The 27,779-nt window shown below is 42.5% G+C and overlaps 1 protein-coding gene across 2 annotated transcripts; it reads left to right on the forward strand.

The window, feature by feature from the left end:
• The first annotated feature begins 309 nt into the window (after positions 1-309).
• PARVG (parvin gamma) lies at positions 310-27,779 on the forward strand. 2 transcript variants are annotated; one of them, XR_012040414.1, is made up of 14 exons: positions 310-448; positions 8,155-8,256; positions 8,765-8,829; positions 11,949-12,051; positions 13,115-13,255; positions 13,677-13,792; positions 15,905-15,960; positions 16,834-16,856; positions 18,812-18,873; positions 18,987-19,055; positions 20,245-20,346; positions 24,063-24,135; positions 26,058-26,682; positions 27,667-27,779. XR_012040414.1 is itself a non-coding variant. In XM_072850179.1 (13 exons), exons 2-13 carry the CDS (start codon positions 8,178-8,180, stop codon positions 26,135-26,137), a joined length of 969 nt encoding a protein of 322 aa, XP_072706280.1. In that variant the 5' UTR covers positions 310-448; positions 8,155-8,177; the 3' UTR covers positions 26,138-27,297. The 2 variants fall into 2 exon arrangements, 1 of the variants encoding a protein (XP_072706280.1); XM_072850179.1 differs by lacking the exon at positions 27,667-27,779 and having other exon boundaries at positions 26,058-27,297.

Consider the following 27,779-nt stretch of genomic DNA (forward strand, 5'->3'; position numbering starts at 1 on the left):
TTTTCTGTTGTTGGCTGTTCTATTATTATATTCAAAGAAAAGTGCACTGTGAGTCGCCCCGAAGACGCAGACTAGCAAACAGCCATGCCGTGCAGTAGCATGGAAGAATGATCATATCTTTCTAATACTTTCTGGTATTTCAGGAGTTGCAGAGCTGCATGTTTCCTGCATTTGTATTTCTGTTTATTTTAGTCTCCAGCAGGGACCAAGCACATAGACAATTAAGTTCCGGATACGACTGTGGTTTCGTTTTTAAGAGTAGTCAGTACCGTGCGGCGCAACTTCCCTCTTGCATACTCTGTGTGCATCGTGCTGCCCTGCATGGGAGGCTGCAGCTTCGGCGCAGGACGCTCCGAGCTTGGGGGTCAGTCCCCTCTCCCCATAAATTTCATCGTGCTTGCTGTGAGAAGATCTTGGAAGAGCTGGAGAGTTACTAAAGGAAAGAATAGTAAGTTTGGGAAAAGGGACTCTTTTGGGTGCTTGTAAATTTTATTTTATTTTTAACTGGAAGGCTTTCTGTGTCCACGTGGATTGTTCTTGCTAAGATGACATCTCTTCTGATGCTAATGAGCAAAAATGGCTCTTGAAAGGTCTGGTACTAAACAAGGAAGTAAAAGTAAGTTTTAAACTGGGCACACAATGCATATTCTCTTTTTTTTCTTATTTATTTTTTAATTCTGGTTTTCTGAAGGCAGAAATATTACTATTAACATTAACATTCCCACTTGGTTTTTGTTCCCTCCTTTGTGTGATCTATTTAGACAACTGTTCCTAGGAAATGTGTTTGAGCTAATGCAGAGTAGGGCTTTTGTCTTTTCAAACAGGAAATAAAACAGTTGAAACAATTTGGTAACATCGGTAAGTGCCTTGTGTATATTCTACAGCTAGTTTGTATGCTAGAAACCGCTGGTAGCAGATTAATGCTTTATATCGTATATCAGGGGTATCTGGGAGCCAGGCTGTGTGAAGACTCATGGAGGAAAAGTGAGCTGATCTGACCCAACTAGAGAATTAGTTGTTTTATCGGTAGTTGTGGCACTGCAATGTTGTGCAACTGCACAACACAGTCTATCTCTTGGCCGAAGAAAAATTCACTTGTTGTCTGCCTCAGCAGGTGGCACAGGAGAAAAAAACCACCTCTTGACGTTAAAACAGACAAGCCTGTACATCTATGATGTTCTCAGAGAATGAAAGACCAAATTATGCCATTTCATTTGAACAGCCGATAATTAAACCTCAATTTTATTAAAAAATGTCACGATGAAATGCCTCTACAATCAGTATTCAAGCAGTTGTCTCCTACAATGATCTATTCTCCAAGTACTAGTAAGTAACACGTGCAGGAGGATGGAGGCCGGAAAAAAAGAGCACGTCAGTCACAGCGCTGAATAGCAAATTTGAACGGTGAGCTGCAGAGGCTGGTTGCAGCAAACATGGAAGCTTGCGTGTGAGAACCTAGTCCTCCATCCCTTCCTATTTCTCATTAAACAGCTAACCCCAAGAAGGTGTCCAAACCCAGTGATGTTCCGTTTTACGTTGTTTCTGCAATATGTTATTCTTTGAAAGGCTGCTGCCTAGGACCAAGCCTCACAGAAATGCAGCTTGCCACATGAAGGACTGCTCGCAAATGCTAATTATTGGTAATAAGCAATGAGTCTGTTAAATGCTAAGGAACGTCAGTTCTCAGGCTCTGAAATGGCTGTGGGATATCAATGTCGATAAATGTGAGGTGAAACACATGGAGGAAAAAACAATACTGGCTCTCCAGATAAATGATGGGCTCTGAGCGAAGCGTTGCTATTTAGGAATAAGATCTTGGGGATATAATAGATAGTTCCATTAAGGTGTCAGTTCAGCGGTGATCAAAAAAACAAACAGTATTAGGAATTAGGAGAAGAGGAATGCAGAACAACGCAGCGAACGCTGCGGTGCACCTCCCTAAATCTGTGTAGGTCTGGTTCCCAGTGCTTCAAAAGGATGTGATGGTGCTGGAGAGAGTTCAGAAAAGGGCGACCGGGATGATCAAAGGTACTACGGAGTGGTTTCCCTGTGAAGGACGACTAAGATGTGGGCTGAGCTTCCTCGGTTTCTGAAAGAGTTGACTGTTGAGGGTGTAGGATAGTAATAAAGTAATAAGACAGAGTAGTAACACAGAGACATGAAGAATGTGCACCAGTTGGTCTCCTTTCCCCTGTGCGTAGTGGGGAGCTTCAGGGGAAGCTGGCAGGTGGCAGGCCAAAGCAAGCAACAGGAGGTGGTGCTTCATCCAAGGTAAAGCCACACTGTTCAGCTCCTCACTGCTGAACGGTGGGAGATGCACGTATTCAAGGGGTGAATGGGAAGTTCATGGGAAGTAAATGTGTTGACAGCTTCTAATTACCAGGACCCCAGTTTTGATTTAGGAAGGCTGAGCTGTGGGCCGTTGAAGTGTTTTAGGGAAGTATCTGTATATGCTTGCTCTGTTTATGTTCTTTTCCCCCCTAAGCTTCTGCTTTTGGGTGCTGTAAGGGACTGGATACTAGGCAAGCTAGTCTTACCAAGTATAGCAATTTTAACACTCTGACTGAGTAGGACACACAGGACCGAGGCCTTAGAGGATATTAGCTTACCGTATTGCAAATTCTTAATTTCAGGCCTTTTCTTACAGGCTTCCAAATTTTAAAGAGTGGCTTCTGATGTTTGGGTTCCTTGGCCAAAGAGAGACCAGGGATGTGGCAGGCAGTGCACATCACTTTGTGTTAGTAGTCAAAGGAAGTGAGAGAGACACGGGTTGAGTATTGCAGCAAAGCTGAGTTAGTGTAAGTTGCGGTTTACACAGATGATTACAGAAGACTTATGAGCAGGACTTCCCAATGCATAACAGCTGTCAGAAACCTAATTTAAAAGTAAGTTGTCCTTAGGTTGCTCTGTATTAATTCACTTTTCTCTCTCAGTTAATTTCATCTGGGCAGACTTATCTCAGATAGTTCAGTTGTTCCTCAGGCACTGAATGACTCAATTTCTCCTATCTTATTTTACCAAGCACCTTTTTAGAGACAGCGTTCAGTTTTGCAGGCACCATAATGAAACTAATTCTCTTGTGACCCTTTCCCCTAGTGGCTTGCTGGGAATTTTGTACCTAATTTGTTTTACCAGACTGATGTGCAAAAGCATCCGATTGCTATTTTCTATTCTTGGCTTGGCAAAATCTGTGTTAAAATACATGTTCATAATGCACTTTGACTGGAGCCTTTAATAAATATGTGAGAGAGAGCCTGCAGAGCAGCACCATGGTGTTTGGCATATAAAGCTATCGAAGAGAGAAATGTCACTTTGGAGATCTTCACTGGGCAGCATGCAACAGCACTCACAGCAACTCTTTTGCTCTATTGTGCTTGTAGGGCTGGGTCATCATAGCACCTCACTTCAGGCACCTGTAGTAGCAGCTGAGACTGTCTTTTTGGTAATAGAATGGAGGAGGTAACTGAAAAATGCAAGCTGGGGCAGGACCCTTGTTTAAATGCTCTGGATTGCTCTTTTAAGGTGCCTGTCCGTGTCCGCTGATTGCAGAGTGAGCCTTGAGAGACAGGGCTCCTAATACAGACATCTCAGGTAGACAGTAGGAGTCCTCTCCTGTATGAACCTCTAACATGGGGCATCTCCATTTCTGTTAAAAAAGATCAAAAAGAGTCAGCCTCCCCTCTCCTACAGTGGCCCTGCAGCACTAAACTTCAGAGAGAAGGGAGAGCATTTCCCATCCACAAGCAGGTAGCACTCCAATTAGAGAGCAGAGCAGCAGTCCATCCCACCGGCTACCCTGCGTCCAGCAGCAGCTGGGATTTGATGATTCAGAGGAGTGTAAAAAGTCTTCCTGGTCATCATATGATTGTCTTCTCTGCTCTGGCTTTCACAGATTCTTAGGACTGTTGGGAAAGATGAGATCTCTTACTCATGCTAGTACAGATGCTGCCGTGACACAAACCATACGCTGCCATGATCGTCCAGGGCTCAGAGCTGTGATCCTTCTGTAGTTCCCTTCACCTCCGCAGACAACCATTTATTTGTACAGTTGCAGTATATAACTCTGATTTCTTGCACTTAATCAACATACATTTGGTTTAATAAAGAGCCATCCTACTTCTTGCATTATAATGCAGTTTGTAAAAGAGTCTATTTAGATTCTACTATCTGTAACTTTTTATTGACTTTTAGTCTTTGCCAAGCTAAAGCATTCTCATTCTTTTAGTCTTGTGGACTTGACTGGACCTATTGTTTGCGAACAGAGAAGGACTTGTGGGTGATGTGATGGTTGGAAGCTGTCTTGGGCATAGCGATCACAAAATGATAGAGTTTTTGATTCTTGCAGAAGTAAGGAGGGGCATCAGCAGAACTGCTACCCTGGACTTTTGGAGGGCAGACTTTAGCCTGTTTAGGAGACTGGTTGACAGAGTCCCTTGGGAAGCAGTCCTGAAGGGCAGAGGAGTCCAGGAAGGCTGGGCATTCTTCAAGAAGGAAACTTAAAAGCGCAGGAGCAGCCTGTCCCCATGTGCCGAAAGACAAGCCGGCGGGGAAGAAGACCGGCCTGGCTGAACAGAGGGCTTTGGCTGGAACTCAGGAAAAAAAGGAGAGTTTATGACCTTTGGAAGAAGGGGCTGGCAACTCAGGAGGGCTACAAAGATGTCGTGAAGTTATGCAGGGAGAAAATTAGAAGGGCCAAAGCCCAACTAGAACTTAATCTGGCTACTGCCATAAAAGACAATTAAAAATGTTTCTATAAATACTTTAGCAACAAAAGGAGGGCTAAGGAGAATCTCCATCATTTATGGGATGCAGGGGGAAACACAGTGACAAAGGATGAGGAAAAGGCTGAGGTACTCAATGCCTTCTTTGCCCCAGTCTTTAATAGTCAGACCAGTTGTTCTCTGGGTACCCAGCACCCCGAGCTGGAAGACTGGGACAGGGAGCAGAATGAAGCCCCCATAGTCCAAGGGGAAATGGTTAGCAATCTGCTACACCACTTAGACACACACAAGTCAATGCGGCCAGATGGAATCCACCCGAGGGCACTGAGGGAGCTGGCAGAAGTGCTCACCAAGCCACTTTCAATCCTTTACCAGCAGTCCTGGCTAACCGGGGAGGTCCCAGATGACTGGGGGTTAGCAAATGTGGTACCCATCTACAAGAAGGGCCAGAAGGAGGATCTGGGGAACTACAGGCCTGTCAGCCTGACCTCGGTGCCGGGGAAGGTTATGGAGCAGATCACCTTGGGTGCCATCACATGGCACATACAGGACAACCAGGTGATCAGGCCCAGTCAGCATGGGTGTCCTGGTTTCAGCTGAGATAGAATTAATTTTCTTTATAGTGGCTGGTATGGGGCTATGTTTTGGATTTGTGCTGAAAACAGTGTTGATAATACAGAGATGTTTTAGTTGTTGCTGCACTAGTCAAGGACTTTTCAGCTTCCCATGCTCTGCCAGGTGCAGAAGAGGCTGGGAGGGGGCACAGCCAGGATTGTTGATCCAAACTGACCAAAGGGCTATTCCATACCACATGACGTCATGCTCAGTATCTAAAGCTGGGGAAGAAGAAGGAAGGGGGGGACATTTGGAGTGATGGCGTTTGTCTTCCCAAGTAACCATTACGTGTGATGGAGCCCTGCTTTCCTGGAGATGGCTGAACCCCTGCCTGCCCATGGGAAGCAGTGAATGAATTCCTTGCTTTGCTTTGCTTGCGTGCGTGGCTTTTGCTTTCCCTATTAAACTGTCTTTATCTCAACCCACGAGTTTTCTCACTTTTACTCTTCTGATTCTCTCCCCCATCCCACTGGGGGGGAGTGAGCGAGCGGCTGCGTGGTGCTTAGTTCCCGGCTGGGGCTAAACCACGACAATGGTCTTATAAAAGGCAGGTCCTGCTTGACCAACCTGATCTCTTTCTATGACAAGGTGACCCGCTTAGTGGATGAGGGAAAGGCTGTGGATGTTGTCTACCTAGACTTTAGTAAAGCCTTTGACACTGTTTCCCACAGCACTCTCCTGTAGAAACTGGCTGCTCATGGCTTGGACGGGCGTACGCTTTGCTGGGTAAAGAACTGGCTGGATGGCCGGGCCCAAAGAGCTGTGGTGAATGGAGTTAAATCCAGTTGGCGGCCATTCACAAGTGGTGTTCCCCAGGGATCAGTATTGGGGCCAGTTCTGTTTAATATCTATCAATGATCTGGACAAGGGGATGGAGTGCACCCTCAGCAAGTTTGCAGATGACACCAAGTTGTGTGGGAGTGTTGATCTGCTTGAGGGTCGGAAGACTCGACAGGGATCTGATCCGAGGGGGGTTTTATGAGTTTCAACAAGGCTAAGTGCCAGGTCCTGCACTTGGGTCACAACAACCCCATGCAACGCTACAGGCTTGGGGAAGAGTGGCTGGAAAGCTGCCTGGCGGAAAGGGACCTGGGTGTGTTGGTTGACAGCCAGCTGAATATGGGCTGGCAGTGTGCCCAGGTGGCCAAGAAGGCCAATAGCATCCTGGCTTCTATCAGGAATAGTGTGGCCAGCAGGACTAGGGAAGTGATTGTGCCCCTGTACTCAGCACTGGTGAGGCTGCACCTTGACTACTGTGTTCAGTTCTGGGCCCCTCACTCCAAGAGAGACATTGAGGTGCTGGAGCGTGTCCAGAGAAGGGGAACGAAGCTGGTGAAGGGTCTAGAGCACAAATCTTCTGAGGAGCGGCTGAGGGAACTGGGGTTGTTTAGCCTGGAGAAAAGGAGGCTGAGGGGAGACCTTATCGCTCTCTACAACTACCTGAAAGGAGGTTGTAGAGAGGTGGGGGTCGGTCTCCTCTCCCAAGTAACAAGTGATAGGACAAGAGGAAATGGCCTCAAGTTGTGCCAGGGGAGGTTTAGATTGGATATTAGGGAAAATTTCTTCACTGAAAGGGTTGTCAAGCATTGGAACAGGCTGCCCAGGGAAGTGGTTGAGTCACCATCCCTGGAGGTATTTAAAAGGCATGTAGATGTGGTGCTTAGGGACATGGTTTAGTGGTGGACTTGGCAGTGCTAGGTTAATGGTTGGACTTGATGATCTTACAGGTCTTTCCCAACCTAACTGGTTCTATGATTCTATGAAAAACCTTTACACGAACATTAAGATTGCAAAAGCAAGCACTTAAAACTGAACATTTCTACCATGTAAGCTGCCTATAGAGCCTGGCTCTATCTTTTGTGTTGCCTATGCAGGCAGCATGGCACAGCCTTACATACTTATGGTTAAAAAATCAGACTCATCTCCGCTTGCGCTGTGGTTTGAGTCACGGCTTCTAGAAGAGTGGGAGATGCATTGCCAGCCTCTTATTCGTAGATAGTTGCTGGTAATAGAGATGAACTTCAGCTGGGTGTTTGGTAGGACAGTGCATATGGATGGCTATGCAGCCTCTCCACCCAGCTCCAATAATCTAATTCCTTTCTCTGACTTCTGCTGTCCTCCAACACAACTCCTAGCTGTTCTGGAAAACCTCACCCGTATTTTTGTATTTGTTAACAAGGTATTTTCACGTCTGTATTGTGTATTGTCATTCTGCTTTCATTTGAGGACATCTGGGTTGGGAAGGAAAGTCGTTCTCCAATCTGTGTTTGAAATAAAAAATCTTTGAGAAGCCATGCAACTGAATCTAACATGAAGATGGGATTGTCTATCCAGAAACATGTCATTGTTTCCCCACAGCTATACCAGCTGGTCTAATAAAGGAAACTGCTTATATTTATAAGCTTGGCCCAGTAATTTAACTACTGTATTCTTGATTTAATAATTCTTAAGTATTGGTCATTTTTATAGCAGATATCCATTGATACCTAGGAAATGAAAGTTTTTTCATTTCAGTTGAAATAGGATTCTACTAATGTATTTCAGATTAAACAGAATTAGATGGAATTAAGGCGAGTTTTAGTACTTCAGGGCTTTTTTCCTACATATTGATGACTAACAGAAAAAAGGAAAGTTCTTTTTAACTTCTTTTTCTTTACCCACATTTAAATACATTTTCAGATTTTTTTTAAAAGCAATCCACCAGTCATGAAATAGTAACTGAAAAAACCCCTTCAGTTTGTTTGTTTTCTTCTTAGCACAAATTTTCATCTTTACATGCCTTTGATCATGTTCCTTTTCCCCCTATATTTTTTACCAGTTTACCAGGAGTGAGAAAAGACAATGGATCCAGATTTTTTAAATGTGTTTACACAGCCTGCTGCACTTAATCAAGTCCTAGCTGAGACTGTCATCGCTCAAGGTATGTACTTTATGAACCAGCACATAAAAAGGTCCAAGGGATGACCTGAAGAACTAAGTAGAAAATGTGCAGTATGAACGAATTGTATATTTTTCAGCAGTAGTCCCATGGTTCTATCAGCAGTAAGTAAGCTCTGTGTGTGTAATTTGGCTGCTGACTCTCTAGAGGCAGATCATGAAGAAGCAACACAAATTCTAGCTGATTCTTTAACCGAAACTTGAATTTCACACATAAGGATCTGACCAAGTTTGTTTTCCTCTTTCCAAAATTGTCTGTCTAGATCTTACTGATTTGAATTACATTGAAACATAATTTCCAACCGTAGTCTTAATAGTCTCATATACCATTTTCTTGCTCATAAGGAATCCGTTAAAATAAAAAATGACAGTGTTTCTACATATGGCAATTAGTGATATTGGGTAATATTAAACTGATAGCAGATTTTACAGCAAACTTGCATTAGTCATATCTGATAATTGTAATGGATCTTGTTTGCTTCCTTTCACAGGTGAGAAGAAGAAACTCATAAAACCGACCTCAAGCAACAATCCCAAATTGGAAGAATTAAAACTGGTACCATTTCTTTTACAACCTCAAGTTGTTTTAACCTGTTGTGTTAATGCTCAGCCCTGTAAATTACCCAGCTCTTTGGCCCTAGTCCCCCACTCTCTACAGATGGGGATGAGCTCTGCTTTTGGCAGTTGGGCTCCGTGCAAGTAAACCAGAGCTTTTGCTTAAGCACAGTGCCAGAGTGGCTGGGGTTGCACAGGACCAGGCTTCAAATGCCTGCATCACCCAAGAGTGGTCACTGTGTAAAGCGTAAAGCGGAGCATAGATTTAAAAACTGAGTTTCTTCTTGTATGATACCTCTCCTAACTTGGGACACGTGGATGAGTCGCATCAGAAGTACCCAGTTGCTACTTCATTTGTAATAGCAAAGAGAATCCATCTGGAACAGCGAACGATGATTGAAAGCAAACCCGCATCAGCATTTGCTGTGGCTAAAGAGAAATGTTCGGATACATGCAAGTTTGCTGTCCTGATCCCATGATAAGAAGCTTTAGGATTGCTCTGCTGGTTTGCAACAGTCTTCTGTCTTGTCTTCTGCCTCCTGTCTGCCAGTCACCAGTGGCAGCTGGCTCGGCTGCAATGCAGCCTGCCGAGGATAGCATAGAGCAGAGGGAGAAGGGATGAAGGGTATGCTAGTCACCACTGAAAGTCAGGAGAAGAGCTTTCAAGTTGTTGCATGGTACATTGTCTGCTTGAGGTAACTGTGAAGGATGAATCCTATTTCATGGGAAAGTACTTTATTTCCAAGTAATTTTGAAAATCTCCCCTGTGCATTCAATCACCATGTTTCTCTAATGGCACAGCCCAGGGGAAGGCTAGCATACTGAAATTTCATGGAAGAAAAGTGGCATGTCTCTTTTGAGACCAGCACTTCTTGCGTTACAGAGATACTAAAATTGTTATAAATATTCTGAAAACCAGCTTAGGCTATGTGCTGATGTGCGTATTATATGGCATTCATAAATCCATAAATAGGTGTGTTTCTATATTACGTTTTCTTAAACCTTTGTGCACATTTGATCAAAAAGATTTAATATTTGTGTCAGGCTTTCATAATGTTTTTATACAAAAGAGAAAATCTGAAAGGTGGTGCTGCAAAATGCAATTATGTTGTCTACAGAGACACTGAATTTGTTCTTTCCAGACTGCCAAAAATGAAGAGCTTTCCTCAGTTTATGAAGATTTCTGTGAGCTTCAGTGCTTAATCTATTTCCTGTCAGAGACTCCTGAAACAGTGTTCTTCACTGCCTAATTTCTTTGGATGATGAGGAGGTGGAAATTGGGTCCCAAAGGAGGCAATCCTCTGGGTGCCCATTGGTGCCACTGATGGCCTTCCTGGTCAAAAGAGTTCATGGCTCCTCTAGAGAAGAGATGGGCATGGGGAGGAGGAGAGGGAGGTATCTTCAAGGGAAGAATAAGGGAAGCAAAGAAACTTGCTTGGGAGAAAGACTCTGTTCCACTGCGTTGTTATTTTGAGGTGGCTTTGGGGAACTAGGGGATGTGAAATGGCTCACTGTAGTTACTATAAATATCGAACTGCATGTAAAATAGAAGATGGTTGCATTTGGAAGCCAGGAGCAAACTTCTTTAAGTATTCCTTTTCTCCTTTCCCTGTTTATTAATTTTTAGACACAAGGCTCTGCTCTGCAGCTGAGTGGGGCCCCCACAACTGGACTGAAAGCAGAGTTGTGTGAGGTGCAGGCTGTGGAGGTAGCTGTTGAGAGCCGAGATAGCAAACGAGGGATCTCATAGATCTGTACTCAGCAGTACTTTCTGCTTTTGTGACCTCCAGATGGTTGCACTGTTACGTTTGAGGTACCACTATGTCCCTTGCACATCTAAAGCGTCGCCAGGTCTTAACCTGCAAGCATTAGCTGAGGAGCACAGCTTTCTGCTCTAGAAAATTGTTGTTAATTCTTAGCTGAGGAAGTAAGTGTATTACAAACACTTTGACAACTTCTCAGTTCAGGCAATTGCCAGAGCCAGGCATTTCTGTTTCTTGTGCAGTTTCAAGCATCTCAGAGATTTTTTTTTTTTTTCAAACTGCTTTTCACATTTTTGTTAATGTTGGCTAACATACAGGGATCTTCTATGAATTTTCTCCTCCGTTTACAGCGAGTGAGAAGGATATTATCCACACAGCAAACTCCAGACACTCACTTGTAGCAATAACAGCAATACGAGCGATACCCATCCCTCTTTCGAGAGGTTCTCGTTAACAGCCAGCTGGGGCTACTGCTTTTCAGTTCTGCTTCAGCAGGTCATCTTCCCTTTTTATTAACGTATGTGGATAAAACACATGCTTGGGGAAATGCTGCAGAGCTCCTTTGAAAGGTGTCCTCTGTAGGAGCTCAGTGCTCAGGGAAGGGGCTGCAGGGCCCAAGGGATGTAACTGGGAACGTGGCTCCTTTCCAGTTGTAGCCAGCCCTTTAGCTTCCTGGTCAGCATCCCCTTGCAAAGGCAGGAAGGATATTGGAAAGGGCGATGGAAGGACTGCCACGTAAGAAAGTGAAATAAACAAAATGCTTTCCCCCCCAAAAAAAAAGGTATTTGGAGACAGATTAGTATAAAATTGCAGAAAGAAAAAGAAAACGAAAATAGGAGAGGAAAGGGAGGAGTGCTAGTAACATGGATGACTACAAGAAACAGCCAACAGAATGAGGGAAGCCTCTTTTCTTACACACTTTTGTCTGGCAGTTGCATTTGTGTGTGAATTCTCTGATGTCTAATAAAGGCAGGACTTGGGAAGTGTACTCTGCAGCCTTTTCCCTGATGGAAGAGGGAATAGAGTCTGTCTCTCCACCTGTATAACTATTTCTCCAAAATTCATAGGAATATGACTTGAGAGTTGTCTGTCTCACTTGAAAATTTGCCCCAAATTGGCCAGTGAGCCCTGTATTATTAGGGAGAACTAACTGATACTTAACTTCCCTTTAAAAAAACAACCAAAAAGCACGTGGAAGGAAGCAAACAACCAAAAAGCAAAAGGAAGTGGAGATTGAAAGCAAGCCAAGATATGAGATAACGGACTAAAGAGAAAGATGAAACACAATATAGCACTGAGTGCTATACTGTCTAAACAACAAGAATATAACTGCCAGCTGCTTTGTTTTCCTCTGCAGTTATTGATTGACTGGATTAACACAACTCTGAAAGAGGAACACATAGTAGTTAAAAGTCTGGAAGAAGATCTGCATGATGGGCTGGTACTTCATCATCTTTTGGGTAAGCTGCTGCTTTGAGTTTAACTTGCAAGCACATCATGGAGGAACTTCCAGATCAAAGAATAAACCTCACAAATTGCAATAGCAGTGATCTGCTGGAGTCTCGCTTCTCACTAATGGAGAAAGCAGGGCACTGTGGACCATCTGTGATAACTGCAATTCTGAGCAAATGCCTGATGATCCACTATTGTTTTTATACAATTATTATTCTTTTAAGAAGGTCTTTTTAGCTGCTAGTTAACATAATAAAAAGGTTAACTTTGAAGTGTGAAATTACGGTGCCTCTGAAGGGAGGGAGGGCTTCGTAAACCAGGAGACAAAGGTGGCTTGTGTTGCTACCAGAAACATTGGATGGAATCAGCACTATAATTAATATGTTTTCCTCCTTTTAAAAAAAAAAAAAGAAAAAGTTCTAGGTCTAAAGCACTGGGCTGAAATGGATGAAAATCTGAGAGGCTCTCTACATTACGAGATGCTTGTATAAAGATGTGACCTCTTGGAACAGCCTGTTGGTCCATTTCTATTTCTCCATCTCTCCTGTCCCTACTTCATTTTTCTTTCCCCTTTCACTCTCTTTGGGGATGTCTTTCAAATCATATCTCCTTTTCACCAAGGCTGAGGACAGCAGCGTGAATAGGATTGGCTTATTTTCATAGTTTACTTGCCTGAGTAATGAGCTGGGATTTCTTCTATACATGTGAGTTGATATCACCTTTGTGCACTGTCTACAGGAAAGATTCACTCGTTGGATTCCTGTAGCTTCCAGTAGGAAAAGGAGGAACATGGAACGCTAGGGTTGGGGGATGAAGCTGCAAGGAATGATTTGAGTCCTCTCCCTTTTGCAGAGCTTCACTGATTTTACTGAGGCTTTCAGAGAGCGCAGGAGTTTAACAAGGCATACAGCTGTGGGATGTGGGTCTGTGGAAGCTATTAAGTGGTATCAAACATTTAAAACAAGATTTTGTGTGCTTTGCTGTCATTTTATGTTTCTGATTTTTTTTTTTTTTTTCCCTATGGTGGTGTTAAAATACTTCCTTCTCCTTCATATGGACTGTCTGTCAAAGAAAACCTAGGATCTTTCAAGCTGGATGTTGACAAGATCGCATTAACAGAAAAAAAACAGCGACAGAAACTCTCTGTGATTCTGGAAGCTGTGGCTAAGTGTTTGCAACTGGAAGAAAGTCAGCTGAAATGGACTGTGGAATGTAGGTGCAGAAGTGAAACTGGAGAAAATTATCCATCATGGGGCTTCCTCTGCTATAAGGCTGCTGTGAGGCAAAGGGGTGCCAGAACAGTAATTAAACAACCTGTTTTCAATTACTAGTTGAATCACAAGTGAGACAGGAATATCTGACCCTGACTGGGTCATGCAGGCTGCATCCTCTAAGTGTGTGGCTTATGGACCACTTAACAGCCCTCAGCATCTGTGTGTGTGTCTCACAAAAAGGACTTTTAAGGTGTCGTATTGCTGAATTATGATATTATATAAACCCCAATCTGATGTCCCATATGTGTTATGACCCTCCATGACTTTGGGATCCTCTGCACAGGGAGAATTTAGGATCTTAGAGTGAGATTTACCTGTTTTGCACACTAAATGTTGTTTTCTTTCTTTACACGAAAAAGCTATCTTGGCAAAGGACTTACTGAGCACACTGCATCTTCTGGTTGCAATAGCAAAGCACTTCCAACCCAACCTGGCCATGCCTCCAAATGTTCAAGTGGAAACAATCACCATTGAGGTAATTATAGTTTTAATATTTCTTACAGTAGATCCTAGAGACCTTCCACAAGACTTAGTTTGGTTAGAATTAGGGAGAACTGTGCGTGCAGCTGTGAAAGAGATACTTGTATTTTCTGTGAACCGTGCCTTTTCATTTCTGAGTTTGCTGGACTAGACTATCATTTTGGGCTCAGTTCAGATGCTGTATCTTTAAAAGAAGAAACACTATGCTGTTTTTTTCTCCTTGATCAAAAAAAGGAATGGTCCAAACTGAAAACAGCTGTTGATCTCTGTAAAAAAGAAAAAGAAGAAATTCTGCTGTTACTATCTCCAAGTGTTTTAAGAAGTGTTTAGAAGCCTGCACTCATAAATCGTGACACCGGTTTAACGCTGAGGATTTATTTCTTTAGGGGAAGGGAGTTTTTTCTCCCCCTCCACTGGGGTCACATTTTGGTATTTTTCTCTACAAGCTGAGATCTACATGCTTTCTTCATCTATTTTGTTTCTTAAAGTCAGCTCTGGGACTTTAGGAGAACATCAAATATCCAACAATTTGGGATATAATTGCAAAAATTAGCACCGCTGTGTTACAGTTGTAACAGAGGGGCTGCAATTCAGTGGTGTTGGGAGCCCAGCACACGGTCTGTATGGCATGACCTAGCGCTCTTCCCTCTTTGAAGGATCATAACTGGAACTGAAACGAAACATGCCCTTGAGCTACTTATGTCACTTTAGGAGGTTTAAAAGTGTCCTGGAGGGACAGCTTCTTCTGGGGCTTGGTTCTGCAAAGGTAGGCGTTGTGGCCCCGTTCCAGTCGAGTACTTTGGCAGAGGAGTGGTCCCTATGGTATCTAATGGGAGTCCAAATTGCACATTGCTGCCCGCAGCCAGACGCTCCTGTCGTGTGGGTCTCATCAGTGACAACCCAGACTCCAAGTAACGCAGCCCTCCGTCTAGTGCCTTATGGGGCTGTGAGTGCCTCAGCTGTGCAGAAATCGGGAGGGATTATTTGTGAAACCGCAGCATCGGAAAGGGCTGTTAACCCAGAGAGAGAAAGGAGCCGCAATGGAGATAATGGGGTTGTGGTTGTGAGCTGATTCCCTGAAGGATAAATTAATGCCCCTGATGGGAACGGCAGTCATTAGGTCAGAAGTGAGGAAAGCCCATGAAGGCAGAGGCTCAGAAGAGGGGCCGAGGGGAAGGGGGAAATGGAAGGGGGAAATGTTGGAAGGGGGCAATGCAGGAAGGGGGAAATGTTGAGGAAGCCCAAAGGAGACCAGAGAAGTCCTGGCCTTTCTGCAACACATGCCTGCGGGAAGGACCTGCTCTTGCCCGGTGGGGCTGGGTGTGCTGCTCTTCAGCAATGAGTTGACCCAAAGGAGTTGACTCGGTCTGTAAACAGAGGGTGTTTTTCACTGCCTAAAAGGGGAGAGTGGCAAACACCAAAGACTTCTCTGTGATAAGAGATGTTTGCCAGGTGCCTGAATAAAGCAGCAGGCGTGCCCATCCTCTCCTGTCTCTTCAGACTGTCAGTTGGGTTGAAGCACTGTTTTTGATGCTATGTGGAGTACTAAGATCTATATAGAGGAAAAAAGGTACAAGGACATAAGCAAAGGTCTCAAGTGGCTTCAGAAATAGTAAGAATTGCCAACCTAAATCTAAGCAACCCAAGACAAGTCCTCTGTAGGGAGGATTCATTGATGGGTGGCAGGCCATGCTGTGAGGTTGTTATAAGGCAGAAGTGACCACCTCCAGTGCTGTAAAACTGAAGAGTCCTTAATGCAGTGAGGTGTGCAAGGAAATCGCTGCCTGCCCAAAGCAGCTTTGCTGCTGCCAGGCAGCGTCAAGGCTCCAGACAAACATGCCAGCCTCTGAACTTCACCAGCTGAGGGACCATGTGCTTCTCCTTTGGCTTCCTCTGATGAGGAAGTAGGTAATTTCTGGTTGAAGAGTGAAGAGAGCAGAAGGGAGCAGCAGCCTCTCAAAGTGCCTGTACTAATTGTACTGGACTTCTTGAATAAATGCCCTCTGGTAATCATTTAAGGCAGCAAAGAGTTAATGAAAGCCTCATTAATGCTTTCAGATTTTTTTTTCTGTAACAAACCCGAAAATATTTATTGTCTTTTTAACAGAACACCTCCAGAGGATTAAAGACAGCAAGTGCGGTGGAATATATCACAGAAAACAAGTAAGAGGGGATATATCTAGTTTTTACACTGTCAATCAGAAAGGAAATATTGTGGGTGTTTTCCCCCTTAGAAAAAATAGCTGGGATCATGATGATGACAAAAAGCGTAAACCCAGGCATGCATATGCATGTGAACTATTTCTCTGATTTCCTCCCCCCGCCCCTTCTTCAGATTGGCTATTATGGTATAATACCCTTCTGCTTTATTCTTTATATAAACTTGTCTAAAATAATGTCTATGATTGTTTCTGAGGCTTAGTGTTTGTCATTGCCATGGGATATAATAACAAATATAGTAATAAAAATCCAGTACTGTAAATTCACCTGTCCCAGACTAAACTGGAAATTTGGTAAAGCCATAGAGGTTTAAATCTACAATTAATTTATTGCTCTTGTGTCGTTAAATAAAGAGAAAGGAGACAGTTCTTCAGTTTGAGCTTGCTGAATTTCTGAGGTGCTGTCATTATATACGGAGTTAAGTAGCAGGATACCATTTATAAACTGAGAAAATATGGACATCAGCCCAAGCATAGAAACAGATTTTCCTACTATCATCTTTTATATGCTAGAACATCTTCAAATTCTAATATCATGAGCAGCTTATTGGAAGAGGATATTATGGATTGTGCTTATAAAATCAATGTTCATCGGTCTGTGGGCCAGTTAAAATCTCATATACTTCCAAGAGCCTATACAGATACCCAGTGTACTTAAAAATGTCTGTTGGAAGGTTACCCTGACATAAAGTTAATGGCACTTTGTACTGTATCTCCTGCTTTACAAGACAGCTGATGGCCCAGATAAGCTTTGCTTATGAACAAGATTAGTTCTGCTGAATGCTTTTTCTAATTCTTTTTTTTATTGCACTTTTAGAGAGAATTTAGAAGCACAGTCAAGTAAGTACTGGCATTGCCAAGTTCAGTGTTTCGCTATTATGTGCTATTATATACCACATTCTGATCCCTCTTTACCTCATGATAAAATCAGTATGCTCCCACTAGGGTTAATGGAGATTCATGGATTTCCCCTGGTGTTTTTCTCCAAATGTCTTCCGTTAATGTGTGTTCATATCCACACAATATAGTTTGGAAATTGGGTGGTCGCTTTGCCTGTGGACTACAGGCAACAAATGGGAGGTGAGACAAGAAATGATACAGTGGGTTGATAACCCAACAGAGAAGACCTGGCTGGGGGACAAAGTATGTCTTGGATTTACACATTGACCTCATTCACTGTTGGAACTATTTATGAGCGTAATGGCTTGAGAATTTGCCTCCTTGTTGCTACCAGTTTCAATGTAGTTTCCTTTCTGCAGCTTGCAAACGAGATTTTGAAATCTCCTGGTGCTCGATTATGGATGGCAGCTCAGTAGAACCAATGTCCCCCGAGATTTTACCCTTAGGGCTTTTGAGGGCTGCAAAACACTTGAGGTGAAAAATGTGCACATGCGCAGAGCCTGCAGAAGGTCTGGGTACTGCTCAGGCTTCAGTGTGAGCTGCTCTTCCTTGCTGCAAAGGAGCACGTTGCATCCCCAGTGAATCAAGGCAACCGTTTTAATTCTCTGCTGTGCCCTTTATGTTAACGTTTTCATCCTTTGCAGAGGTGCAAACTATATAATTTGATACATATTTATCACTTATTCCACTGAGTGGCCTCTAGTGTGGGCTGAAATTGTGAAAAAAACCCTGTAATTAGGTGTTTCTTCGAGTGGGCTGATTCTGCTGGAAAGAGAAATCTGCAATTCACTCTTCAAAATGTTGCCTCTGTCTATTTTTAACACAGCTTGCTTAACAAAGGAGAAATCCCAAAGCGTGGCTCCAGAAGAGGGCTCTCTAGTTTGCGAGACCATTGCAGCTTTCAGGCTGTTGCTCAGTGATTTGTTTGATGGATTCACCTATTCCCTGACACTGCTCCTGCAGCAACCCCCGAACAGGGAGAACAGAGAAACCAGAGGAAACCCATTCACAGCGGAGGCTTCTCTGTCGCTGGCTTTTGGGAGGAATCTTCCTTAAGCAAAGCTACCTTTGCTTTCCTGCACCGTAGAAACTGGTTCTCCATTTAGTTATGCTGCCAGAGTGCCCTTGATTTTTAAGGGTGTTTCAAATGTTTTGTTCATGGTTGAACCAGAGCGGTCTTGTGGCTGGGTTACCGTGAGGAGACGTATCCTGCTCTTGCTAAACCTGGGCGGAAAATGGAGGAGAGGGTGGGCGTTCACAGGGACTTCGGTGAATCTCACTTCCTTGGAAATCTTTAAGCTTGTGCTAGTTCTCTGGCACAGCGCTGCTGGCACTGGCTCGGTGCCTGCCTTTAAACTGGACGGCAGCACTGGTCATTTTTGAGGTCCATGGATTTTCAGAGGAAGGGCAGTGTCTCCAAACTCAGTATCTAGTTTGTGTTTTTTTGAAGGAAGGGGGCTGTTTTTCTGCAAATTTGATGTAACTGATGCTTCTGTTGGGAGAGAACAGTAAAATGTATAGCTCTTCTTCCCTGCTTACAATATTTTATCCCAGGGGTTCAGGGTTAAAAAAACGTAACTGAAAAGAGATAAACTGTAGAGATGCGAAACTTAGCTGTTGCTCAGACTGGTGGCAGCACAAATCTTGAGAACCTCTGCAGGCGAAAATTACAGAGCTGAATGAAGTAAATTGTTTCCTCTGATGTAGTCAGGCTGAAGGGAAGCCTGTCACCCTGTCCTCTGATAAATACAAAAGCAGGATTTTTCCCCATCTCCCTACGACTCTTTTCCTCCTTGGCTTATAATATGTGAACACCTTTCTCTTTCTGGAGCCACTTTAAACCTCTGATCTGACAGTTATTCCAAATAATACCAATTAATGTTCTTTTGATACAGAAGATGATGCCTTTGATGAATTATTTAGCCGTGCTCCAGATAAACTGGATGCTGTAAAAAAGGTAATTTACTTTTTTAATAGACATCACAATATGTAAGGTAAAACATAATTCATGACTTCACTGAAAAAAGTAATCTTTTTTCCCACCCTCTCCTCTCCTTCCATTTTCTTTAGGTGTTTTTGCAATTTGTCAACCAACATGTTGGAAAATTAGGATTAAATGTGAAAGACATCGAATCTCAGGTAGCCTGCTCTAAGCTGCATGTTAACTATGTTTTGTCAGCCATTTGAGTGTTTCCCCTCACTGTTAGCATTCCTCCTTTTTGTGGTAGTGATTTGAAGCTTGGCAACATAACAATTATTTCTAGCTTCAGGTTAAGATATTAGGCTTCAGTCTCTGAAGTTTCTGAGCTAATAAGTAATGAAAAAGTATAGCTTTGTATTGAATGCTGCCCTTGTAATGCTACAGGGAGTAATTTTTGGAGTCTGTCCAACTCCTGTGGATGCTCTTTCTGTTGGGATGGGAATAAAGGTGTTCTGACAATTAAACTGAAAGCCAAGTTGATTGCTGGTGCTTAGTGATTTTTAATGCTGGATTTGCTTCACGGTGGGAAGGCCTGATTTTCATTACATTTCAAAGTCCCATCCTCTGAATGTCAAGCTTCTTTAGAGTCCATGAAATTGCAAGAGAAGTGCTTGTTAGGCACCTCGGGATCACTTCCCTGGGCGTTGATGAAGAGCGGCACAACCGCACCTCCGCTGTCCTCCTCCACTGCCGCTGCCTCTGGGGAGGGTGGATGGCAGCTCGTGCAGAGCCGGGGAGCCGCAGCGTCCTCCCCGTGCCTCTCCGGGGACCGAGCGAGCAATGGGAAATGAGCTCAGGGATGTCCCTCGTGGCTTTTTCTTTCCCTGCTTCTGCAGAGTGTATGCAACAACTGCGGGAGAAATCAGCCCACAGCTCTTGCTTTGCTCCGGGCCTTCAAAACCCCGGTGCAGTGGCGGTCCCTGTGATTTATGCCACGCGGAGAAAAGCAAAGCCGTGCTCCAGTGCTCTTTCGGGTTTTCCTGGTAGGCAACTGTGAGAAAGGAATTTTTGCAAGTGTTTTGTCGTAAATCTCAGGCACTAGGCACAATTTTCTTTTATTTACAGTTATGCATTTGTCGCTTGTGGTCATCTGAAGTCTCTTCACAACTGGAATAATTTGTTTTAATAGCTGTCCTTTTACAAGGTTGTATTTTTACTAACATGAACTTGGGAGCCTTATGTAACTAAATACGAAGTTCACTGTAGAAGGGGTTGAGGGAGGTGAGTCATTAGGCTGTCTGCTTGCCAGAGTATCAATTAAATTCCTTTATTGCTAGAATGGCATTTATCGAAGTAATTTACTAAAAGCCAATGTAATAAATAATATTCAGATCATTCTTCCTCCAGTTTGCAGATGGAGTTATCTTACTTCTGTTAATTGGACAACTGGAGGGTTACTTTCTGAATTTAAAAGATTTCTTCCTGACTCCAGCCAGCACCACAGAGATGGTAGGTTGTTATTTCATTACTTAGAGCTTGAGGCTTCAAACATCTTGTGTATTTAATGCTTCCGTATGTCAGTGAAGAGCTTTGCCTCTTGCTTTAACTGCTGCATGTGAAGTCGTGTGCATGCAGTGTTTGCAGGATGGTGGTTTGGGACAGTACAAATGCATGCACTTGGTGCTGTAAAAATACCTTGGAACAGGTTGGTGTCTTCTTCAAAATTAATTATTATCTCATGGGAGGCAAACTACTGTTGTTTGCATTTGTTAGGCAGATACATACTTCTGAAGCCTTTTAGTGAAATACAGAGGCTTTGTGCGGTGGGGAATTGATATGCTATCTCCTGCAAGTCTGTCCTGCAAAAAACATCTTTAAGTGGATGACACCTCTTGCACAGCAGAACTGGATCCCTATAGGTTTCCTTACACTGTCCTAAAAGTATACCTTAACCAAGACATGACCAGAACATTTTGAAGGCCCCCTCTGTGATGAGGAAGCTCTTGAGAATTTACATCTTTTCCTCCCCCGAGGCAGGGAGCTGTAACCTACCGGGCCAGACTTGCTTGACTTCTTTTTCAACGTCTACCAGGCAGATTTCATCAGTGTTTTAAAAGAAAAAGGTGGCATCAGCCAGGAGGTAGCGCGTGCTGGGCTGCCAGCATAAATGCCTCCTACACAGATCTAGGATGTTGAGATATTTTGAGGTATTTGAGATATTTTCAAATTGTCTGTGGTGTGGGTAGAGATTTTTCATTTGGGTCACTGAATAGCTCTGAAAATCTTGAAAGCATAGCTATTTTTCCTGGGTTACATTCACTTAGATCTCTGAAGGTGAAATGTGTCAGATCCTTTTTGCTTGAGAGCTGCCTGAGAAGGGAATCTCTCCTCTGGCGTGGTTTGCATTCCAGCTTCCCCGCACAGATGAGGCTTTAGTCCGATTCCTGACCTCACCACAGTTAATCTCTTTGGGCAGTATTTATTTGCAATGAAAATCTCAGAGGTCCTGTATTAATTAATAAATACTCCTCTGGAGCTTTTCATCAAAACATTTAAAAGCACAATTGTCGGAGACCTAGGTTCAAATTTTGTCAAAAATTCATTGCTATCAGTTGGTGACTGTTAAAAGTATTAGGAAAATTCAGATTTTTTTCTCTAAGATGATGCTGAACTGGAAAAATATATTTTGAAGGGTGGAATCAAACAAAATCAAAGCATTTCCTTGCAGTTGTTTTTCTTCCCTTTCTCCTCCTCCACTCATTTTTCAAAATGGTTTGCTCTGGTCCATTGACTTGGAAATAAATTTTTAATATTTCCAGTAACTTCATTCTAAGGAAGTCAATGAATATTTTTTAAATTTAAAATTTCAGAGATAACCTTTTTCTTTTTGCATCATCCCTATTCAAGCCTCACAGATCTCTTTCAAGAAACGAGATACCCTTACATTTTAGGTACAAATCAGAGCTCAGACTTTCTAGTTCTTACCCTGCATGTGCTGGACACTGGCCTCAGAGATGAATACAATGGGGTTGGGTACTGGTTCAGTACAATTCTCGACATCCTAGTAATTTCGTTTTAGCAAAGTTACTTCCAAGTACTGGACTTATTGTTGAACAGTTTGCCAAAGTGGTATTTACCATTTGTTTCTCCTCTGATGTTCATTACAAGATGAAAAGCAGGATGACAATATAACTAAAAATATTGAGCCACCATAGTTCAACTGTCATTTGTACATAAAATATGTCTTTCAATTCCCCTGTGCTTTCTAACTCCCTGTCATTTTAGACGTTAATTGGTACAGTAAAGTATGAAAATGTAACCTTTGCTGAGATTTAAAACATGTCATTTGCGTTATAAAAGTGGTGACAACCATACACACCAATATGATTGATGCAGCACGTTGACTTTCATTCAAGCTGAAAGCTTGAGGTTTGAAGCTGGTATGTACACCTCATGAATCACAAGGAGAGAAAATTGGGATGGAAGCAGTGATAGTGAGAAGGAAATAGAAACAAAATATTAGAGCCAGGGAGGGCAGGAGCCCATGTTAGAGGGACAGGAGGAGTGAGGAAAGTGGGAGTGTAAATTTGGGAGGTGACCTGCCTGCAGGTGTAAGAAGACAACACTGCATGTGGGTAGGTTTGTTGCAGGTTTTTTTGGTGTTTATTACCAAAACCTGAGGTTTACAGATAACTGTAAAGAAGGTCTAGCTCTGGGCGCTCATGTGTACAGAAAGGTGTGTATTCTGAGACAAAGAATATAATTGCAAAATAGGCTGAAATTAAGGTTGAACTTTGTGCGGTCAGGAGATGAAGAAGACGATGGAGGAGGCCCATGTGCTTATCAAAACTATGTGAACTGGGTACTTTTGCCAAAACAGGCCCAGAGATGAAATACCCCAGATGTCCTGACCTCTGTCCACTTGTAAATCCTAGAGACTCTGTTGAGTCTGGAAGCACAGCTGGATGAAACGACTTATTTTTCTAGGTTGCCTTTCTTTGGTAATTATCAGTATTTCTGTCTGAAGATTTATTTTGAAATCCGCATGTTATCGTTCCTTGCAAATCTCATACACATTACAGAGAGGAAAATGTGCCCCTTTTACCTATGCTGGTTCATTAAGAAAACATTTGATTTATTCATTCGATCAGAAAATTGTGTAGATCTCTGTGAGCTTAAGCTCTCCTGGCTTCTGACTATCAGAGGAAGAAAACAAGCCCGAATCCAAACTGTCAGTCTCAGTTACTTGTAAATCAGAGAACCAGGTAAAACATAAATCTATTGCTTCACTTCAGAGCACACGGTTTTTGCTTGGCTTGTGCGTGGGGGACCCCTGTGCTTATTGTCAGCATGGCAGCGTCTATGATGAGCCTCCTGAAGGATAAATTGCTCAGTAGCCTAAGGAATGTATGAAGAGACAATTGAAGTTCGTTCAGGTCTTGTTACTTCATTAGAGGAAGGGAGCTTGCTAATTACCAGCCAAGTAAACAACTGCCCTTAAGCTGTAAGAAGCTAGTAATGGGATGTTATATTACGTTAAAAAATAATTCATGACTACTGCATATGCATGTGATGCTGCTTTTATGTGGGGAAGGGAGAGAAAAACAAGTGAGGAAAAATCAGAAAAAAACCCCCAGCCTTCATTCATAGAGGTGTGCTTAATTTCTCATGAGTAACATTAAGGGTATCATCACTACAGTTATTGTGTGCAGACATCTTTATATGTTAAAGCATAAACTTCTCACAAATATAGCTGATCAGATTTCCAATCTTCATAATTCTGAGGGAAAAATAGAGAACTTTTTCCTTATGTATTTTTCGTTTGTTCCAAATGTGGTAAGAGTATGGGCATTGCTAAAAAAATAGAAATAAATTGCATGCATCTATTAGATCCAGTCATTAATCTAGCCTGTTTTCCCCGTGGAAGCATCCATTAACACAAGACTTTCACATGTAAAGGTCTATTTTTAAATAAATGGGTTCTTCTGCCCACCTCATGGGATACGTTTTGTTGGAGATGGATTTTACATCCAATTTTATATGATAATTGGTAGAAATTCTGAAGAGCACTCCATCAAAACTAAGGAGATGAATATGAGTACATATTTATGAATCGGTATCTTACTTCAGCTACTAGAGAGATACTTTTTAAAACCTCCTGGCCACTGCACTGTTGGGTGGAAAATATTTTCTGTTATATTGATATCTCTCTCTCTCATCCACAGCTTCACAATGTTAACCTTGCATTGGACTTGCTGACAGATGGAGGTCTTCTGAATTTTTCTGTGAACCCTGAAGGTGAGTCATGGCATGCAAACTTGTCTGGAATAGAATTGCTAATATCCTGGCTTAGCAAAAGTTAGGGTAATTGAAGAAAGTAGGTTCTGCAGTGTGACACAGATTTCATTATATGGCTGCCCCATAGCTCCTCACTCAGAATGAATGATAATAAAGCTGAGAATTCTTTTGAACAATCTTTACTTCTATACTAAAAATGTTGGACTGTTATAAGTTTAGTAACCTTGCACTAAACTTAAACTGTTTAATAAGTCAGTATTTGTTAAAGATTTAAACCAGTGGCAGCTCCTAGGGAAATTACAGCAGCTGAGCTAGAGGAAAAGCTGTTTTCCTATCTCATAAAAAGTTTTAGTGTGTTAAAAATGAGCTTGTTTCATATAGGAGGACACCTTGCAGAATATGTCCTGAAAATCAGAAACACTGACCGCTCTATTCAAACCCAGAAGAGCTGGTGGGTCAGTCTCCTGAAAGTGAAATTCATAGGTTTTAAGTTGCTATTCTGCCTAGTTCAGACCTGGGAGATGAATCTTGACCTCCTACATCCAAGTGAATGCTTTCATTGCTGAGTCAATGTACATGCATGTTCCTCTCTCTTGCCCCACCACAAAAAACCCAAAAAGTTTCCTTTGGATGAGTCCAATTTTCCAATTAAAAAAATGCTCCACAGAAACATTTTTTACCAGCTCCTGGTGGTATGAGGGATGTGGCTACATTAATGGATGGTGGTGTGACTGCTTAGCCTGACCTCTTGCAGGGCACATAACTTCACCCCATCATTCCTCCCTCAAGCTAAGAGTTTGTCATTGAATAAGGAAATCGAATCTTTATTAAAAATAGAAAGTGTTCTCTCTTCCCCTATTGGTTATTCATAAGCAAGTGGGTGCATGTGTTTGGTATGTAACCCATGGCATCACGGAGAGGGAAGGATAGAATTTAGGACTTCCTTTGGTTTTTCTTTTGTTTTCTTTTTCCACTGATGCTTTGGTGATGTTAGCCGTTTGCATGATGGGCATGCACAAACTGTGGGGTTTTTGCTGTATTGCATAGAGCCAGGAGTTTGGAAAGCTATTTATGTTAACTTTGAAAGGAGTAATCTGCGTGAGCTTGGGTCTCCATGTGGACATCCACCTTTTGTATGAAGGAGTTAAACCCATGCTTTCTTTCCTTCCCTCTAGCTATTCTGCACTGCCTCAAATACGCAGTTGATCAGTATAAGAAATACTGGTCTCAACATCTGCAGGTCCTTCAGCTTCACTGGGAAAATCCTCAGCTAGTGATTGAGTTTAATATGATTTAAGGGTACTTATTACAGCTACACTATTTAGACTGTTCAAGGATCTCATTTACTAGTGTTTCATTGTTAGTCTTTCTCCTGGTGATTTACAGCACTGTAAGAAGAACAGTAAACTCTCTAAATCAGTTAGCCTCTTCCACTGCAATTATTAAATACAAGAGCACTTTGTTTAGCCAAGAACACGGAAGCTGAAAACGAAATGAAAAAAAGAAAACAGCCAACAGCAACAAAACATGATGGAAACATTACAACCAAAAAATAAAGTGTCAGGTAATTCCCAACATGATTCCTGCCATAGAAGAATAATAAAAAACCTAAAGCTGTAAAGTCCTATTACATTATCTACTCTGTTCTCTGCTAGTGAAGAATTATTTCTTACTATGCATTATTTATCCTGTCTTCCAGCAAGATAGTGCAGTGAAGGTCCCTTTTCCTTAAGTTTATTTAATAAATAAATAATTTGCTAGCTGTGTAGTTCCTGTGTTGCTTCTTGTTACAATTAGATTGTCTAAGTTCACGTTATAATTGGGGAAAGATGGAAGATTGTTTTTGGCAGTTGCAGTCTCTTTCTATTCCAGGGATTTCTAATACTTCCCATCTGGTTTTGTTGTTTCTTGTGTATCTACAGATATTGTGAATGGAGATATGAAGACTACAATGCGGATTCTGTATTGCTTGTATTCCAAATACAAGACCAAAGAAACATGAAGAGCAAGCATAAGAGCTTGGGTGGTGTTTTTTTCTTCGTTTTTTTTCCTAGCATGTCATGGTCTGATTTTAGGATTCCCAGCTCCGTTTGCCACTGTTTATGTGCATGCACTTGTGTTTGACACTTGCTGTATTAACATTGTATATGCAAGTATGTATTCATGCAAGGTTTCACATAAACCGCCTGAATAACTGAAATATGTGTGTGTCCAGAGCCGGCGTACTGTGTAATTCTGTGGCTGTAGCTCTTGCTGCAGCCCTATCTCTTGTTCTCTCTGAGCTCCCCTAATGCTGCAAAGAAGTGCAATGTGTGTTTATTCTGGACTGTGGATTCTTTGCTTCTGGAGATGAATTTGGAAGCTGTTATTGCAACCTCCCTGCTTCCCTGCTTCTGATTCACTGTGGAAACTAGAGAGGTGAAAGACCCACCATGACATCTCTGGGAAGATTGCAGACACGCTTGAAGCTCAAGTTCAAAACCTTCTTTACACAGATGGCCAGCTGTTGTCACACAAGAGGATGTGGATTGGGCACCAAATGAATAGGTAGCTGAAATGAAATCTGAACTTACCAAGTGTTTGATAAACGTTTCACCATTTGCCTGCTCGAATATGGAAAAGGCACCCAGAATAACATGCTGGCGTGAGACTGTGCAGTAACAGAGAGGTCTCCTGCACAACTATGGAAAGTTGCCCTTATTTCCTTGCTAAGCTAATGCCAAACTGTGGCTAGCTCCAGCCTGTTCCAGCCCTAACGTAATGTCTGACTAGTGGGAATGCTGATTCCTCTGTCAAGCAGGTTATAGGAGTGACTAACACGACCGCGCTTTCTCTCCAGTAAGAGGTTCATAGGTGCTGGCTTCCTCTGCAGCTGGTAGAAGTAGAGGCCATCATGGACAGGATTAGTGAAACTCTCAGCTTCTGCCACTTCTGACAGCATACTTGTGCTGCGGGGACTCTCAAACCCCTCTGAGACTCTCTTAGCTGAATTTGTCCAGCGACCGTCCCCAAGCATCCCAGCAGCCGCTGGATGCAGTGAGGCTAGCCACAATTTGTTAGCTGTCACCCTCAGTCTTTCTCAGGGGTCTTAAATCAGAATTCCTTCAAAACCTCCATCTACTCCCTTGACCTTAAAATTATGTCATGTTTATATTGCATAAAGCTGGAGATCTAATTTAAAAAAAAAAAAAAAAAGATGTTTTGATATTATTTTGGCTTCCATCTAAACTGATTTAATTTCCTGTTGTCAGTGACTCTGACATTTGATCTCTGATCTGATCCTCCATCTGTGTGTTAACGGGAAACCACAGCTTGCCTAGTGCGAGTACTGACATTTACAGATGAGAATTTGTTGTGTCTAGTTCTGGATCACACAGCCTAAGAAAGATCCTTAGATAGCAATGCTGATAAGTCTTCAAGTCCTGCCTTTGAAAACGGTAATACTGCACAGCTGCTGGAGGAGAGAGTTCTGCAAACTGCCCTGAGCCTAATCTTTCTTGCATCAATAATTACCTTGTTATGTTTTTACAGAGACAAATCCAATGTGTGGTGCCAATGAGCTACAAGAAGATCAACTTGCTTCCCTAGTGAATTAGTCGTGTGTGCTGTTTTGAACGATTTAAGTAAAAAATACTTGTTTTTTC

This window comes from Ciconia boyciana, chromosome 1 (genome assembly GCF_034638445.1).
Source record: "Ciconia boyciana chromosome 1, ASM3463844v1, whole genome shotgun sequence".
NCBI classification, from domain to species: domain Eukaryota; kingdom Metazoa; phylum Chordata; class Aves; order Ciconiiformes; family Ciconiidae; genus Ciconia; species Ciconia boyciana.

Bases quoted from the DNA above. Each gene is read 5' to 3' on its own strand.
- PARVG (XM_072850179.1), top strand. From the start codon at position 8,178: ATGGATCCAGATTTTTTAAATGTGTTTACACAGCCTGCTGCACTTAAT. The intron at 13,256-13,676 runs GTAGGTGCAGAA...TACACGAAAAAG, and splicing joins GCTGAAATGGACTGTGGAAT to CTATCTTGGCAAAGGACTTA. The intron at 16,857-18,811 runs GTAAGTACTGGC...CTTTTGATACAG, and splicing joins GAATTTAGAAGCACAGTCAA to AAGATGATGCCTTTGATGAA.